The sequence below is a fragment of the Catharus ustulatus genome, chromosome 5 (genome assembly GCF_009819885.2).
Source record: "Catharus ustulatus isolate bCatUst1 chromosome 5, bCatUst1.pri.v2, whole genome shotgun sequence".
In the NCBI taxonomy this organism is placed as follows: domain Eukaryota; kingdom Metazoa; phylum Chordata; class Aves; order Passeriformes; family Turdidae; genus Catharus; species Catharus ustulatus.
The window spans coordinates 60,904,834-60,920,989 of NC_046225.1; the positions used below are offsets into that span (position 1 = coordinate 60,904,834).

Consider the following 16,156-nt stretch of genomic DNA (forward strand, 5'->3'; position numbering starts at 1 on the left):
AGGACTATCCTTGACTGTCAAGTAGCTACTTCTCATGCAACAGTGACCCCGGTTTGACAGAAGACCACAACGCACACAGGTCAAACATGTAAGCAAGGCTTTTTAAAGCCAAATTTCACTGTTGTCTTAAAGGTAAAATTTAGTTAGTTATGCAACTAGCCGTCTGTATATTACACCTTCTCCATTTTGACTTAGGATTTAATTTCTAAAGCATTACGCATTCTCATATATGTCTATTTTTGTATGCATTTGTCATGGGTTTCACATTTGGTGACTGGTTAGCAGTGTGCTGGCCATCTTTGGTTTGTAGAGGAAATCTTAACCATGAACAATCAAGGGGGCTTAAAAGAACTTTTTAAATGCTAGCTTTTTACTCAAACTTGTATCTATACTACATCACGCCACATTAAATAGAAGCACACATCACAAAATTGCACAGGGATTACAATATTACATCCAGTCTGCATAAAATTGAATTCCACTACTGACCAGGTCACAAAATGGCTGCACTTTCTAGTCTAAAACTAATTTGCATATTGTACACATGTAGGACATTTTTTTACTTCAGTCACAATAATGCATGCAAGTTTGTTTTTTGTAAGAAATTTTGTAAATTTGCTCATGCTACCTAGTTTCAAGAGAGCCTTTTTTGAACATTTGCAATAACTCACCTCTTGTTAATTAATAGTTCTAGTGCATGCATATGGTGTATACAGGTAAGTAAACATGCAATTTTTTCACATTCTAAAACTATGGCAGTTTAGGCCATATTGTGCTGCCTGCATTTAATCTGTAATGCAGTGTGTCTTAAACGTTTCAATCCCGTATTAATAGGTGGCATTACACATAACACCTATATAGCAGCAAAGCTAATACAGCTTGTGATTAAAAATGTTTAAAAATAGCTAATAAATCAGATTATCTTGAGGTATTATTTCTTGCAAGTCAAAATGGAGAGCAAAAAATCAACCCTAATTTTTAGTTTATGTATACACTGAAAATAGCAACAACAATAAAAATAAGCTTTTGTAGCAGACATATTCCATCTTCACTATTTTGCTACCTTTGGTAAATTACTGGGGCAGATCTTGAAGTTAAAAACCCATGTTTAGAAATAAGTGCACGCTTCACCCACTAAATATAGCAGCAGACTGTGTGCCCCTACGCAAAAACATTCTCATATCTAGTTTTAACTTTACATATAAAAATAACTTGGAGAAAATACAAAAAAACATTTTATTTTAACATGAAAATATCACAAAAATTAGTAAGCCTGAGATGTAGGGTTTTGGTGAAAAACAAGAGGCTTGTAGTGTTTTGGCTGCTGATAAAGATGCATGTATTGATAGCTGGGGTGAAAAGCAGAAGAATGCACTTATTTCTTCTGCATGTCAGTATCTTCAAACACAGTAAGCCACATGCACCCTTCTCTCCTTCTGCAGATGCTGGTTCACCATGTTTAATTCCAGCGGAAGTGGATCTGACGTGGGCGGTCAGCCCCCTCCTTTACCAATGGCTTATGGAATTCACGTCCTGCACGAGAGTGGATATTTGACCAACAAAACTCACAGTAATACTGCAGGCAAGTGACATTGGCACAAAAGAAAGGAGCAAACTTCCCACCGCACCGCGCACCCTGGCACTCGTCACACATCTGGTCATCCAACACGTATGGCTTTACCTCCACCTGTTGGAGTGAAACAGAAACAATTCCTGTTAATAACTGCTTCTACTTGAAGTTGTATAAAGGCATTCATTTTTCTCTGGTTTAAAAAAGTACCTCAAAAAATGCCTGGAGTCTGCAATCAGTAGTATTAATGCCTTTCTATAACTGATCAGTTATCATTTATCACCTCCAGACGCATCCATACTGCCGAATACTTCAAGGCAGATCTCTGGAAGTACACTGCGCATGTAATAAAAAGCTACATCAGAAACTTGCCCTGATTTACCCTGGGAGAGTGCTCTTTACAAACCATATTATGGATGCATGGGTAAAGAAAACCAAACCACTCAAAGGTCTCCCAACTGGATGCCAACAAGACAATTAATTCCACATGGTTTAGCAAAAAAAATAACTGAACATATGAGACTACCTTTAACACTTTTCTTTTTAAAGTACAAGTGTCTCTGCATGTACTACATTTGTGTGCAAATAAAAAATACTTTCTGCAAGCTCTAATGCAGCTCTTTTAGCAGAGCTGTTCACCACAAATTCACTCCCTATTTTTAAAATATGGTCAAATATGGCCCTACCAATTTTGGTAATCCGTTACTTTTGCTTTCTGTGGCTTTAAGCTGTACAGGAATTTGTATTCAATACAATTCTGAAAATATTTCTTTAAAGACAATTTTGCAAGTCCTCAGACAGCTACAAACACCTGTCTTACACAGTTTCTCTCTCCCAAACTCATCTGAGTGTGAGAATGGAAAAGTGGCAGGAGTCCAGTGGTAAATATGCATTATGTCTTTGCATAACTGTACTGCTACAGACTGCAATCAGACAGGAAGAAGTACTTCATAATAAAATACAAAATGAGTTGACGCAGTCATTAAGGAATGTATTGTTGTATTCCACTTTTTCCTCACTGCTGCATGAGATTTTTTTTCCTTTGATACTTACACCTCAGAAGATTGCTACGTATATAGACATTGACTGTATGCTCTATACTCAGATAGAATACCCCTGAAGTATTAAGAACTTTCAAATGATACTTTTTCAGTGTATCTCCAGACAAAAAAATCCACACATCCACCTCCCTGCCCTGAAGTTTTACAACTGAATAAGCTTCACGCTCGTAGCTTCAGAAATAGAGGCCATCCTAGAAATGTCAAGGTATGCTTCTCCCAATAATCTATATTCAGTATGAGCTCTACTACTTATTGCACTACAATGACCTGCCTTATCACCAATTACACTCAAACTTTCCAATAAACAGGTACCTTATGCAGCAACTGTGTTTGTGGCTCAGAATTACTGAAAGCATGAAGCAGCATTTATTTCAAGCTTCACTGCACTAATGCACCAAGATCGGTACGAAGATGATTTCAAAAATATTAGAGAAACACTCTGGGGAATGGAAATATTACATGACATGGATGCAGACTGCTGGCATATGAAATTTAACAGTATTGTAACGAATTTTTTGGAGTTGAAACTCCAAAGAAATATTTGTAGCTGAGCTTTCATACATTATAAAATAGTATGAGGAGTATTTTGCTGAAGAAAAACATCTGCTAGAGAAACGAAATATACCTACACATCAAAAGAAGTGGAAAGGAGCTACAGAGAACTTAGTTAAGGAAGAAGTTAAGATCACAGACAATGTTTTTCAAGTGACTGTGGCACTAAGATTTCCAATTAACGTAGAAAAAGGTATGAGCAAAAAAATGCTATAAATACTTTGAACAGAAAGTTCAGAAGAATAAACAGGTGAACTCCAAAATTTAGCAATTGAAAAAGACTTCTACACAGACAAAACTGGTTTCTTATGAAAAGAATGTGAAAGGACAGCAGACCTACAGAAACTGGATATAACTGGTATGGAAAGGCAATCCTGAGGTAAAAGGCAGAACAGGCTCTGCCTTGAGGACTTCCGTGAGATACAGACTCTATTACCTTCTGGGCCAACATACACAAACACCTCAGGTGAAGGCAGCAGGACTATCTTCCTCATTTAAAATCTCATGGTTTACAGATTTATACTCACTGCTTGCTCATGTATAAATCAGCAGTAATACTGACTTCAGAATATTTTCAGAGCCTGAAAGGCATTAGTGTGAAAACTCCATGGAGGTAAAAAACTATTTCTGAAAATAGCCTTTTTCATACTTTCAGCTAAGATTCAAGATGTTCCCTAAAATGATGCTCTAATACTCCTCAGTAATACAAATAACTGAGTGATAATAAATATATGTAATTATATAAATTGACATTGTAGTTTAATTAAAGAGGATGATTTAAAGAATATAGATTAACCCCCCTCTCAGATAAACAAAGTAGTTAATAAACTCTGCCCATTGTGGGACTTACAGACAAGTTTATTAAAATGGTTAAGATTTAGTACTGCTGTATTTTGCCAGTAACACACCTCACGAGTAGCACACATTTTTGAAAATAAGAAAAAATATGGAAATTCCAAATTTAATATTTGAGTCAAAAAATTAATTTTTCAGGGGTTAGAAAAGCAACACTAAAGAAAGAACATAAATTAGATCAAAAAGAAGCTTTAACAATTCAAATATTTAAAGAGAAAAAAACCTAGATCTTTCTGTCTTTCCCCTTCAACCTCTCCGACCCATGAACAGCTATCTCCAGATACTAACTATGCTTGCCAGGGGTTGTTTGGATTGTTTGGGTACTTGTTTGTGGGGTTTTTTTTCCTGGTAATTTGTGATTCAATAAACCATTGCATATTGCTTTTATAAATTAAATTTCAAAGGATGTAAGCCAAATACTGTGCTTCTCAGATCCAGCATTTGGGGTAGATTTTGTGTTGGTTTTTCTTTTCCCCCAAGCTCCAAGAGGCCTGCAGTCTATCCCACCCTAAGGATTGCAGTGTTCCATCACCAATTAACAACCTACATCCTTTCCTCTGCCAACAGCAGGCACTGCCATTTCAGATGCCTGCTCAGCACCCAAAGAGCCCTTAAGACTCTGGTGACCTATCATAAAAAAACCCCACAAACCAGCAAAACAAGGTATGTGCAACTGCAGCCTTCAAAGTCAGGATCATGCCTTCTCTTACGAGATGGCACTGCCAATCCACCATACACCTCTCTACTGCAAAGGACACACTCCCATGGGAAAAGAAAGACCAAGATAAAAGTTCCCCACGGAACAAGGTACAAGTCCTGGATACCCACTTCTGAGACATAATTTGGATTGGACTCAACTGTCCATGTCTCAGTTTTCAAGTCAGGTGACTTCACAGACAAATGCCCTTTAGTTCCTGAAACTTAATTCATAAGCTAAATGACCCATTTAGCATTTCTTTATAGAGGAAATTCTGGATTCTGGTCCTTACTCCCATTTTGTCCAAATGCTCAAATGCAAGATGATTTCCCCTCACCCAATCCCATTGTTAAGGCCATTTTTCTGTTATGTAAGTATCCAAAAATCAGTTTTAAGTCAACAACAGCTGCAAGTCACAAGGATAGCAATTACATGACCAAAATGTAGCCATCATACTGAAGTCTAGATGACTACCCACATCCACACCCACTCATCCTCTGGGAAGGACCCTGTTTGGGGATTTCAGCTCATATGGCAAGCAGCATTTGAGACACACACCTAAAGCTGAATTACTCTGCCTATTTGAAAGGAGAGAAGCACAGGCTGCTTCCTTAGAGCAAACTTGTGTTAACTGCAGTACTTTCTTTTCCCTGTTTTTGATCTGTAGAGGCAACTGGACCTTGAACTACTTTCCTTACTCAACCCTTCTTCCCATAAGACCTTAGCTGGTTTTTTTTAAGTACACCTATTAATGTTAGACTATCTCTGCAGCTCTTGACATCAAAACTAGTGACCCTTAAAACTGACATAATTTAGATGCCAGTTTTCTTTGCTACTCTTATACTTCTAATTAGGAGTTATGAACTTCACTAGACTTCTTAATGTAAGTCAGTTTTACTTTGCTAGGAATAAGCATTTGTAGGAAATAGAAATAGGTATTGGTAAGTACTAAGAAGACTTTCAAACAGAAAAAATAAGATCTTTTGTATTTTAGGTGTTGAGCCTGATGAACTTCCTAACACGGATAATTATGGCTGAAATTAAGGGCAGTTTTAAGTATCAAGCTAATCTGAAGCCAGTGAACACTAGAATTTCTTATGAATGACAGAGGAATTATCACAGTATTTGGTTTCATTAGAACATGGGAGAGAAAGAGATTTTCAAGTCCTTTGCCCATACAGAACAAAACCAGGAACTCCCAAATGGGAAGAACATATGGTCCAACATATGTCAAAGGAACAAACTGCTGCTCTGTGGAAACATGTTGTTCGTTTGGGGGCATTCAGGCATACTCATGGAAGTAGTGGAGTTACATGAATGCTAAAAAAATATGTAGAAGCTGACTTGAGAGCAAATCACATGCAATGCTACCACACTCTGAAGAAGTCTCTTTAGGGAGCAAAACTCTCTTTTTTAATTTCTGTGTAACTTACTCGTTTATCAATATCGCCATGCTGAAGTTGAACAAACCGAGCACTGATGGCAGCAATGTAACTCTGCTGATTGGAAAAAGCAACACGTCCAGCACCTTTTGGGTATTTCAGCTCAGGGTCAGTGTCAATTCCTGCATAACAAACTCCCCCATAGAGACGGTCCATGATCATGGCCAATTCCACTATTAAGAAACAAAACAGCATTTATTCAAACTGTTCTTACAGTACAAACTTTATAGTATACTCATATCTAAAATTACCAGAAAAATTAATGTTAATTATTAATTTTGCAAGAGTCGATGGAACAGTAATAACAAGATTCAAAAATATTAAGAAATAATATTAAATAAACTATTAATTACTCAGCAGACAGATCTTTCACATTGTGGGTGCATACATCCAAGGAACAATGGAATTATGTGTTCTTGATAATCTGGAATTTCAGGGCAATTTTCTTCAGAGGATTACAGTAAAAGAGTTTTTGGGCAGGCATTGGAATGTAAGCTGTATAAAATAGATCCTCATGCCACAAATTCCTTGGTACATGTTCTCTGGTTGTTCCAATGCTCTACGTCCTACTTGAATTTAAAGATGTAGTTATAGCATCCTTTCATTAGCCACAAAGAACTTGATTATCTCTACAGTGCTATACTTACCATAGATACTGAAGCTCAGAGAAACAAAAATTTCGAATTTCACAGATCTGGTACCTTGGCAATCCTCTGACTGCCAGTTTATACTGAATTCAGGTGCAATTCACTGGGGTGGAAAACACTGTTTTTTCAGAATTAGTATCCTCTGTATTAGGATATAGAGGTGTCAGCAGTCCTTGATGTTCAATAACTGAAGAGTCTCTTTAAGTTTTACTGCTTTTTTAAAGTCATTATTCTTATTTCACAATGCCATAAAAGTTTCATTTTCACATATACAGGACATTTGTGAGCTGAGCATAAGAATGCATCCATTAAATTTATCACAGACATTCAACACAGTAATACGGAGCAATGGACTGAATTTAAAGAAAAATTAATCTGTAGTTGGAACATACTGTGTTTATGCTCATTTACAGAGCTTGTATTACAGTCAAAAGTAGTCTTAAAAGTAAAATACCAAAAAATGCTTGAACATTGCAGGTCCAAGATAGAAAAATTTAAGATCCTTTGTATCCCAAATTTGCTCTACTACTTCTCAGTTTTCTTACATGTTTCATCTAAAAGTTCATCTTTCTCTAAGAAAAAAATTCATTACTAACTATGAAAGACTACTAAAATCCAGAAGTCATTTTAGTAACTAAGGGGACTTGAGCCACTGTATGGTATGCTTCTACTTCCAGCATTCACTGCAACCTACTCGCTAGAAAATCACCTAAAACATTGTAAAAGGTTACTGCAGCCAATCTGAAAAGGCAGACTGTCCTGGCTGTACATCAACCATTCCACAGCTACAGAAACATTTCTTTTTTCCTTCACGCCTCTGGCAAGAGTCTAGAAAGAGTCCTGCAATCTCATATAATGTTGTGCCCATAAAGATTGTGCTAACTCTCTGAATTTGCTCCTTTTTCCTCTATGCCTACTTGTTGAAGTACTCTATCACCTGTGTTTGTGCATGTAACCTGACTGCAGAAGAGTAGCTAATGCACAATGACAAGCAGGTACAACTACCATTCCACAGCCATGGAGCAGGGCAGAGATATTTCCACAGCACTATTTTAAAACCAAACTGTTTTATGCCTCTTGTGACATAGCTGATGCTACAGTTATAGAGAAGTAACACTTTCCAGTAAATCTCAATGATGAACTGTGATTTATGACCAAAACCTAACAGTAGAGAAATTTAAGAATACATGAACATTGTAATGTGCTTGAAACTACCAAGACTGTTCAATTTATATACACCTATTAAGTATCCATACATAACTACAAAAAATTATGCATGGTAAAAATGATTTCTAATAATTTCTTATTTTAAAAAATTGCCACAGATTCTACTCACCAGCTCTCAATGGTCTAGGGACTCCTCCAACAAAAATTGTTTTCCGAGGATCAAGTGGCTGCGAACCATCCATTACAAAGTCACTATCACTTAGATTCCAGGGACGGATCTGAACCTATTAAATTGGGAAATAAATAGCATCCTACTTTAAGCTTCACTACAGTATAGAAATATGTTCATCAGCCTATATAATTTGTCAGTCATAACCTCATTACAGTAGCATGTCTAGGTGCTTTGTTTTAATCCTACTAATACAAAATATTACAATTTTAAAATAATCCAAGTGTTCCAGATGTTGAGTTCTGCCAACAGTAGTTTACTTTTGATTTTTTTCATGTCCCTAATTTCCAATGCTGCTTTAGACAGATGGCAGCCATAGCCTGCAGGCCACTGACTGTCTACTTACTGGCTTGTCCTTGATAGTGGGGCTGGAAACACACAGATAGAGCTTTCCATCTTCTTCAATGCAGGCATCGATCAGGGCCTGAACAGAACTCTCTTCTTGGAACAGGAGGAATGCATAACCTGGGAAAAAACCCAAACCAATTGATATATTTTCTCTTATCTTTATTTTACAGAAGCATCTTTGCCACTCGTTTTTCCATATAAAAGAATGTCAAACCAACTCTTTCACATTAGTCATCTTCTTTATGTCAGAATATATGTACCATATATGTACTATATTGCCACAATTAACAGAACTTGCATCTGTAAAATAATTGTCAGAAGAGACTAGGAACCAAATAAAAGCAAGCATGTCTGCTCTATCATGCACTGTAAGTCTAGGCTAAACATCATTCATTGGCTGCAATGGACATTATACAATGAAAATCCGACTTGGCACAAAGGACTAATCTCTGTTCTGGAGATTAGATCAAAGTATTTTATTATGTAAGTGACCCAGCAAACCTTTCAAACATTACAAAAAAGAGAGAATTAAAATGCTTATTTAATGCTACATAAAACCAAACTGTCAGACAAGCCAAGAACCTGACACATTACTTTCACAGTTACAGTAGGAGATACATTAAATTTGTTACTTTACAAATAACCAAATAACATAATTAGGGTTGTATATTAAAACAAACTTTAAAAGGACCATAACTCACATTTCTTTCTGAGATTACTACCAAGTTTAGAGTTTTCACATGAAGTTATGTCTTATGACTTTGATGAAGAAGTATATGCTGAAGCAGCTGCTTGAGAGTGGGCTTGGGAAAAGGGATCATGGATGCACTACCAAGACTTTTGGAAATCTTGTATTTCTGAGAGAAGCTAATTAACCACCAGTCACTTCTTACTGCAAACAGACACTGTAGGTCATCAAGGTAAAGGTGGTAGGGTGGATCTTGAAGACCATTAAAGAATCAGTGCATTAACCCTGAAAGATTTAAGAAACAAATGCACAGTTGATTCTAGACATGTGGGAACAAGAACAGGATTTTAAGAAAAAGCTATAAGGTCTATACTGGTCTTTCTAATAAGTTGTACTTTATTTCTTACCCCTCATACCCCAGTTGCATCACAGCTACATAAAAGGGACACATGACAGGATTTTATGTATTCTGTATTTTTATGTAAATCTTACTTAGTTTCATAACAAGTATGTCATAGGGAATCTTTGGACTTGGGCTGAAGCATTTTCTTGTAAAGTCTATTCATCACTGCTGAACTGTAACTTTCTAACGATGACCGATTTTACTTAAGCCTAATCAGTAATAATTTAGACTCAAAATCTGTTTTAGTTGGGATATATTTCACTATTTATCACAGAATTTAAAATCCATGTATTACCCATGCAAAACTCAGTGAACGAGTGCCAACTGGCATGGGTGAGATAAACTCCAGGTAATTGTCCTTACTTGGTCAGAAGCCAGGCACATACATTCCAGTTTGAATGGAGAGCTCAGTACAAGAATGATGGGAGTGAAAAAACTTGATTAATCAACAGGAAGGTTAATTGCACATGATAGTGTCTTAAGAAATCAGACATTCACAGATGCTCCAGATATTCATTTTTCATCAGTTCTTCTCCTAATGCAGCTCAAAGGTACTGCCATATAACTCCAGATACACAAAGTTGGTGAGTACCTCCATATAATCTACCACTTCTATGTCTGCAGCAACTTGCAAAAATATATAAAATTCAAGAACAAGAACTCAAGGAGTGATAAGGATTATTAAAGATTTTACAGACTATTCTGAGTTGGATGGGACACACAAAGATCACTGAGTCCATCTCTTAAGTGAATGGTCCACAGAGGAATTGAATCCACAACTTGGATTGTTATTAGCACCATGCACTAAACAACTGAGGAAATCTCAGGGTCACTTCATACTACCACTCCTGACATGGAAAGGAAAGCAACAGAAAAGCTAAATGTTAATATTGCCTTCTCAACCTCACCTAAAAAACATGTACTCATGTCTTGGTTTATCCTACTTTATTAAAAGCCTCAGAAAGCCTTGTGTTATAAGTTCAGCTTTTTCCATCTGAGGAAAAAGTTAGAGTATAGCCTCTACCATCAAACCAGTCTCTCTGTAGTTTTGCTCCACAGCTCTAGACCTTCAAAGATTTACAATGCTCACTTAACAGCTGGATTGGTGAGCACTGGAACAGAAAACCCATCAGGTAAGTTTGAAAAGCCCAGATGTTTGAAGAGTCCAACCAAATTAAAACTTTTTATTTGTTGGTATTCATTATATAAAGGACAAATTGAAAGCAAAGCATTGTAGACTAGATTCATTCTTAGCAAGGAAAAAAATTCGTTATTTCACAGTAATATGGAAGTTTGCCAGAGAGAGAAAAGTTGCTTCTTGTTATGCACATTCTTTGTACAAATCAGAGAGCAGCTTTAAGGTCTGTTAACCTCCAGCTACTTCCAGTCACTAATGGCTTAGAGGAGGAATCAAGAAAATCAGTGCAAGCCAGCATGGCACTGCCCATGTATTGATGTGTCAGTGACTGCAGAAGTGTTTTGTGTTGGGGCTGGTTCCTCCACTGTCCTGACAAGCTCTCCACAGTGGACACTAAATGGCCTCAGTACAGTGCAATTCTTGCCCAGAGAATACTGCACTTTAACTTAAATCAGAAAGAATCAGTCAGTCCATGGCTGCAGGTTAATACTGACAACAGATCTACATAAACCATCTCTCAGTTTTTCATTTAGTAATCTTTGATGGACAATAAACTCTAAAACACATGTGAAGTGAAAAAATGTGGTGCTGGACTATATTTTGTGAGACCCATGTACCTAGTCTCAGATATCCTCAGTCTGTGTAAATCAATCAAGCTCAATGTGCTTATGTTACAGTGACCAGAACTGCCCTCTATACTTCACTGGCTGTACTGGCCAGATTCACATCCACTAAAGGAAGCTTAGACACTAATCACACATGAAGACACTTACAGTTACTTGCCTGAATCCCAAGTTTGATCCTATTCAGTGTGATCAAATTAGCTGGTAACAAGTTCAACAGAACTTGCATGAACCTGGGGTTTTGCTTCTGAAACTGGAAGCAGAACATTTCCAACCTGAGTTTTTCAGCTAGTCAGCTCTGAGTTAGCAACTGGGAACCTTGAAGAGAAAAGCTACTGCACAACTGTTGTGATACAAGGCAGCAGAAACAACCAGTTAGAAAAGGCTGGGGCACTGTCCTGTTTAAATCAGATTATCCTCTGAGACAGACTATAAATAGTACAGAGGACACAAACAACTGGACATATTTTGGAAGGCATTTTTTGACTTTCCATATACTCATGGCACCATTTCTTTGAGAACTTCATTATCACAAGGAGGAGTCCTCAACCTGGAAAGTTACTTTGGACATGTGTATTGTCTCATAAATAAGTGTATTTGCCAACTACGTAATAACATGAGCTATGATAAACAGTGGCAAGTCAGAAAGGAAGGAATTCTACATTACAGTTGGCAGATCACTGTTACAGACTTTGTACTTTGAGCTCAACAGAGGGGGTTTTTTCAGAACAGAGCTTCCTCGTAAGATCAGTGTAAAGTTGTAAAAATTCCTGTTATGTTTCAATCTAATTTTGTGGTGAACCAACGCAAAATGTAATTAGTTAAGAACAAGCAGTTGGTGTTTCTCAGGAGGTAGCCAGCCTTGATGGATCAAGACACTTTCTGAATTTCTTTCAGCAAGAAAACACTTATTATGAACTTGGCCTTCCCTCAGGACCTTCTGTAAGCAGCGAGCTTGGAAGGAAGCACAGCCTGGAAAACTGAACAGTAAAAAAAAAAAACCAAAAACAGGCTGCATGTCTTCACCACAGAGAAGGCTTACATGAATCAGTCCAAAATGGTCTAATTCAAAGATGTCTTTGGAGCAATACAATGGCAAATCTCTAATGAAAATGAACAAAAAATATAGACATTGAATTAATTTCATGCAGAGTGACAATTTAGAAAATGGAGATTGAAAATAATAGACATTAATTCCCTGAACTTATACAGTATGTATTTCTCAACTGGTAATTATCGATTGATCTCAAAGTTTTATTTTGCCTATCCTTAGCCATTTCAGATATCTTATTAATATATGTATATATGGTCTGCTCACACAAGTAATACTAATTAAAGACAATTTTAAATTAAATTCTTCTACAAAATAACTATGGGTCATATACACTGCATTAAACAAAAGAGATATATGGACAGGAACACCCAACAGTTGTATGTGTCCAGAGTGTACTTAGAAAGAGAAATCTACACTGCATTCTAAATGTGTTAGGCTACATTAAAAAACAATACTAAGTAATGCAACAAACTCAAAGTTAGGTTGAAGTGTTAAGATAGAAGAACAGTAAATGCATTTATTTTTAAAGTAAGGATCAATTAATCATGGAAAATCAACTTAGCACTTAGGTTGCAAATGCTTCCTGAATTAATTAGATCAACACACTGAAGTTCTTCTTTTCTTATTCTCTGACTTTAAGAAGCTCTGCTTACTACATAGCTTGGGTTTTTTTTTTCTTACTGCAGTAATTATAAACAACCCAGCTATATCAAAAAGCTTTACCAAATAAGAAAGTCTGGAAATACATCCTTAAGATGTTCAGATGCTGAGATAGGACTATCTCCTTGGAAACTAACGCCAGAATCCATTCCCTTCAGGTAAGAATATATTACATCTTCTGTCTTCTATATATTCATCACAGACTCTGTGAGATGCATCTTCTTCAAAGAGTTCCTTGGGAATTTCTCTTGGTAATTTATGAGGAGAGATGCAGTCTTTAAGATAATCAAATTTAGCTTGACAGTAGCTTTGTGTGCTGGGCTGACAATCAAAAAAGTCAGTCTCTTTGTTTGTCTTAGAATTTCCATGTAGCATTCATAAATGCTATTCAAATGCTTCCAATTCCATTTCCCACTCTTTACAGGGCCCATTGGGGATAATGATCCTGTCTTTTCCCCAGCATAGATGCACAGATAAATAGAGAATCAGTTTACAAAAGAACTAAACCTACATTTGTCACTTGCACAGAAGGAATGAATTACTGTATTTTCTACAAAATCAATAATCTCTGCATTGCTTTCATGCCTGGATCACACTTCTGCATTTATTTTATATGTAACAATACATACTGTAGAGGTACAGAGAAATTCTATGTTATTTAACTACTTCATCTACAGAATGATTCTTCCAACACTTTGTAAGTAATAGAAAAAAATCTAGTCTAACAGCAACACTAGAAATAATTTTTTAAAAACAATCCATATTTAATCATTTATCAAAAAAGATTAGAGCCTTAACAGGAAGTTCACATCCTAAAAGTGAAAGATGCACAGTATTTGATTATCTTGACCGAATAAAGAAATGCATCCCTCTGCATCCTGCCTTTAACTTCCTAGGAAAATATTTATCTATGATTTTGTTTTAAAAAATTTGATCAAATTTCAGTTTTGGAAATTAGACAGGAGTGCAAATACAGAACTGATGATCAATGATGCATACAACTACAGTGTTGACCTGATCAGGCCCAGTAACAGTTTTTAGACTCAGTACGTAAAGAAACCATACCTGAACCTGCACTGAAACAACAGATGTAACAGTTCACAAGGACTCTACATTATACCCTGTGGAAAAGATGAGAATGTTTGCCAGAGCAAGATTAGCACTCAGTGACAGTTCAAAACCTTCTAACTCTTACCTTTTGGTGGAAAATAGGACTTGCTCTCTGCTTTGTGAGGCCAGTCTACCACCAAGGGCCCAAATCGTCTGAAGCTGGCAGTAATTTCATCTAAAAACATGAACAATAGTTGCAATTAAAGCAAACTATTTAACTCAATGAAAAAATACTATCAAGCAAAAACCTTTGTTTCTAGCAAAAGTCGACATTTCATGGGAAAAGAAACCAGAACAAAATTTACAAGTTCCATATACAAAAATTTTAAATAGATACATCTTCCAAAGTGTTAATATTTACACAACATATTTCTAGTGATTTTAATCTTACATTTGTTTTTTATTGCTTAAAACCAGCAGCATTTCAGAAGCACATGGGCAACTAAAGCCATTCATGGAAACTTGTGTGGTACTTCGCTAAATTCAAATCAGAATCTGATTTGAATGGAATCAAATCAATTCACTGTTTAGTGATGCACAGTTCAGAGCTTTGTAAATACATGTTTATACACCAAGTAACACCACAATTAACATGCTAGTGGTTTCCTACATATAGGAAATATATATAGGATATCTGCCCTATAGCAGACACTATGCATGTATCAGAGACAGAAATTTGAAACTGTCCATTTAGACGTGCTTCCAACAACCATGAATACCCTTGTTGCAAGATCTACTAGGCCCCTTGCATGACTTTATGAATTCTTTCTAACCCAGCCACACCTACATGTCTGTGACTGAAAAAGCCTTGGCCACAGGTTAAAAGAACTCTAAACTATATAAAAGCAGCAACTCAAACACAAGTATGCTCAGAGTATGTTTCAGTCATACTCTGCCATCTTCATGTGAACAGGGAGGAGAGAAATAAAAGGTATTTCCAAGTGGTTTTGTTCAGCATTTGTATTAGAGGCAACCATGCTGAAGTGTATAAAAAATAAATCCCTTAGTAGATTATAGTAGAGCACCGCAATGAAAATGGAACCAAAATCTGGTCTTTCCATGTTTAAAAGTTAATTAAAAGCAGTCAGCTTATTTGGTTTGCACGTTACTCTAGGATTACCATGAACCTTCTAAAGGGACTCCTATTTACATTAGCAAGTTAACATACAATTTACATTTATCTGCACAGGAGAAACCTCATATTAAACAGCACAATTGCTTCAAATCACCACTGGTGTACAAAGCAATTTTAACTGCTTAACAATCCAAGTTTCTGTAGTACAGTCTCTGTTCAATGCATCAAGAGTGCTCTGCCATTTGACCTTGCTCTGCCAATATTTCTCTATTTCTCAACAGGAATAACATTAGCCTTTCTATATCACTGCTGAAATCTTCAGGTAATAGTAAAATAAAATATGAAATTAATTTATAAATGGAAAACTCCTATGAATACATTTGAAACATGCAAGATAAACATGCATGCATTCCAAGCATTATATGCAACTCTAATCTGCAAGTGCAGAATCAGAAACAACTTCACCATCCCCAAACTAGAAGAGATGATACTAAGTTCAACACACCCATCAATTACATAAAGAACAGACAGTTACAGCCTTTTGCACATTATTTTGCTGAGTGGCTTATTTTCACTACTCAAGTCAGGTTTTTCATGACCTCTTTTTGTCTATCCCTCCCAACTTAGTCCTGCTTGGTTTTCAGGCAGCTCACCTTCATCAATATCCGGTGGAAGACCTCCAACGAACACTTTCCGAGAAAAACGCTCAATCCTTTCTCCGTTCTGATGAGCTGAATAGCAGGTAGGGGAATTCAGGACTCCAACTTGATCACTGTGACCATCGTCCAGCAAGCCATCATCTATTGGGAAGAGGGAAGAACGGCCTTAAAAAGAAAA

At 36.5% G+C, this 16,156-nt stretch overlaps 1 protein-coding gene across 3 annotated transcripts in view; it reads right to left on the bottom strand.

Annotated features, from left to right (window-relative positions):
- The window catches only part of CPEB2 (cytoplasmic polyadenylation element binding protein 2), a 50,672-nt gene that overhangs the window by 2,276 nt on the left and 32,240 nt on the right, over positions 1-16,156 (bottom strand). For 2 of the 3 annotated variants that reach the window (XM_033061332.2, XM_033061330.2), the window contains 6 exons: positions 15,973-16,143; positions 14,330-14,419; positions 8,567-8,685; positions 8,161-8,275; positions 6,169-6,350; positions 1-1,687 (listed from right to left, as the gene is read on the bottom strand). The exon at positions 1-1,687 is cut by the window's left edge and continues 2,276 nt beyond it. In XM_033061332.2, the coding sequence (XP_032917223.1) occupies positions 1,460-1,687; positions 6,169-6,350; positions 8,161-8,275; positions 8,567-8,685; positions 14,330-14,419; positions 15,973-16,143 (905 nt within the window). In that variant the 3' untranslated portion in view covers positions 1-1,459. The remainder of the gene's footprint in view (positions 1,688-6,168; positions 6,351-8,160; positions 8,276-8,566; positions 8,686-14,329; positions 14,420-15,972; positions 16,144-16,156) is intronic. The other variant, XM_033061331.2, reaches the window with a different exon arrangement.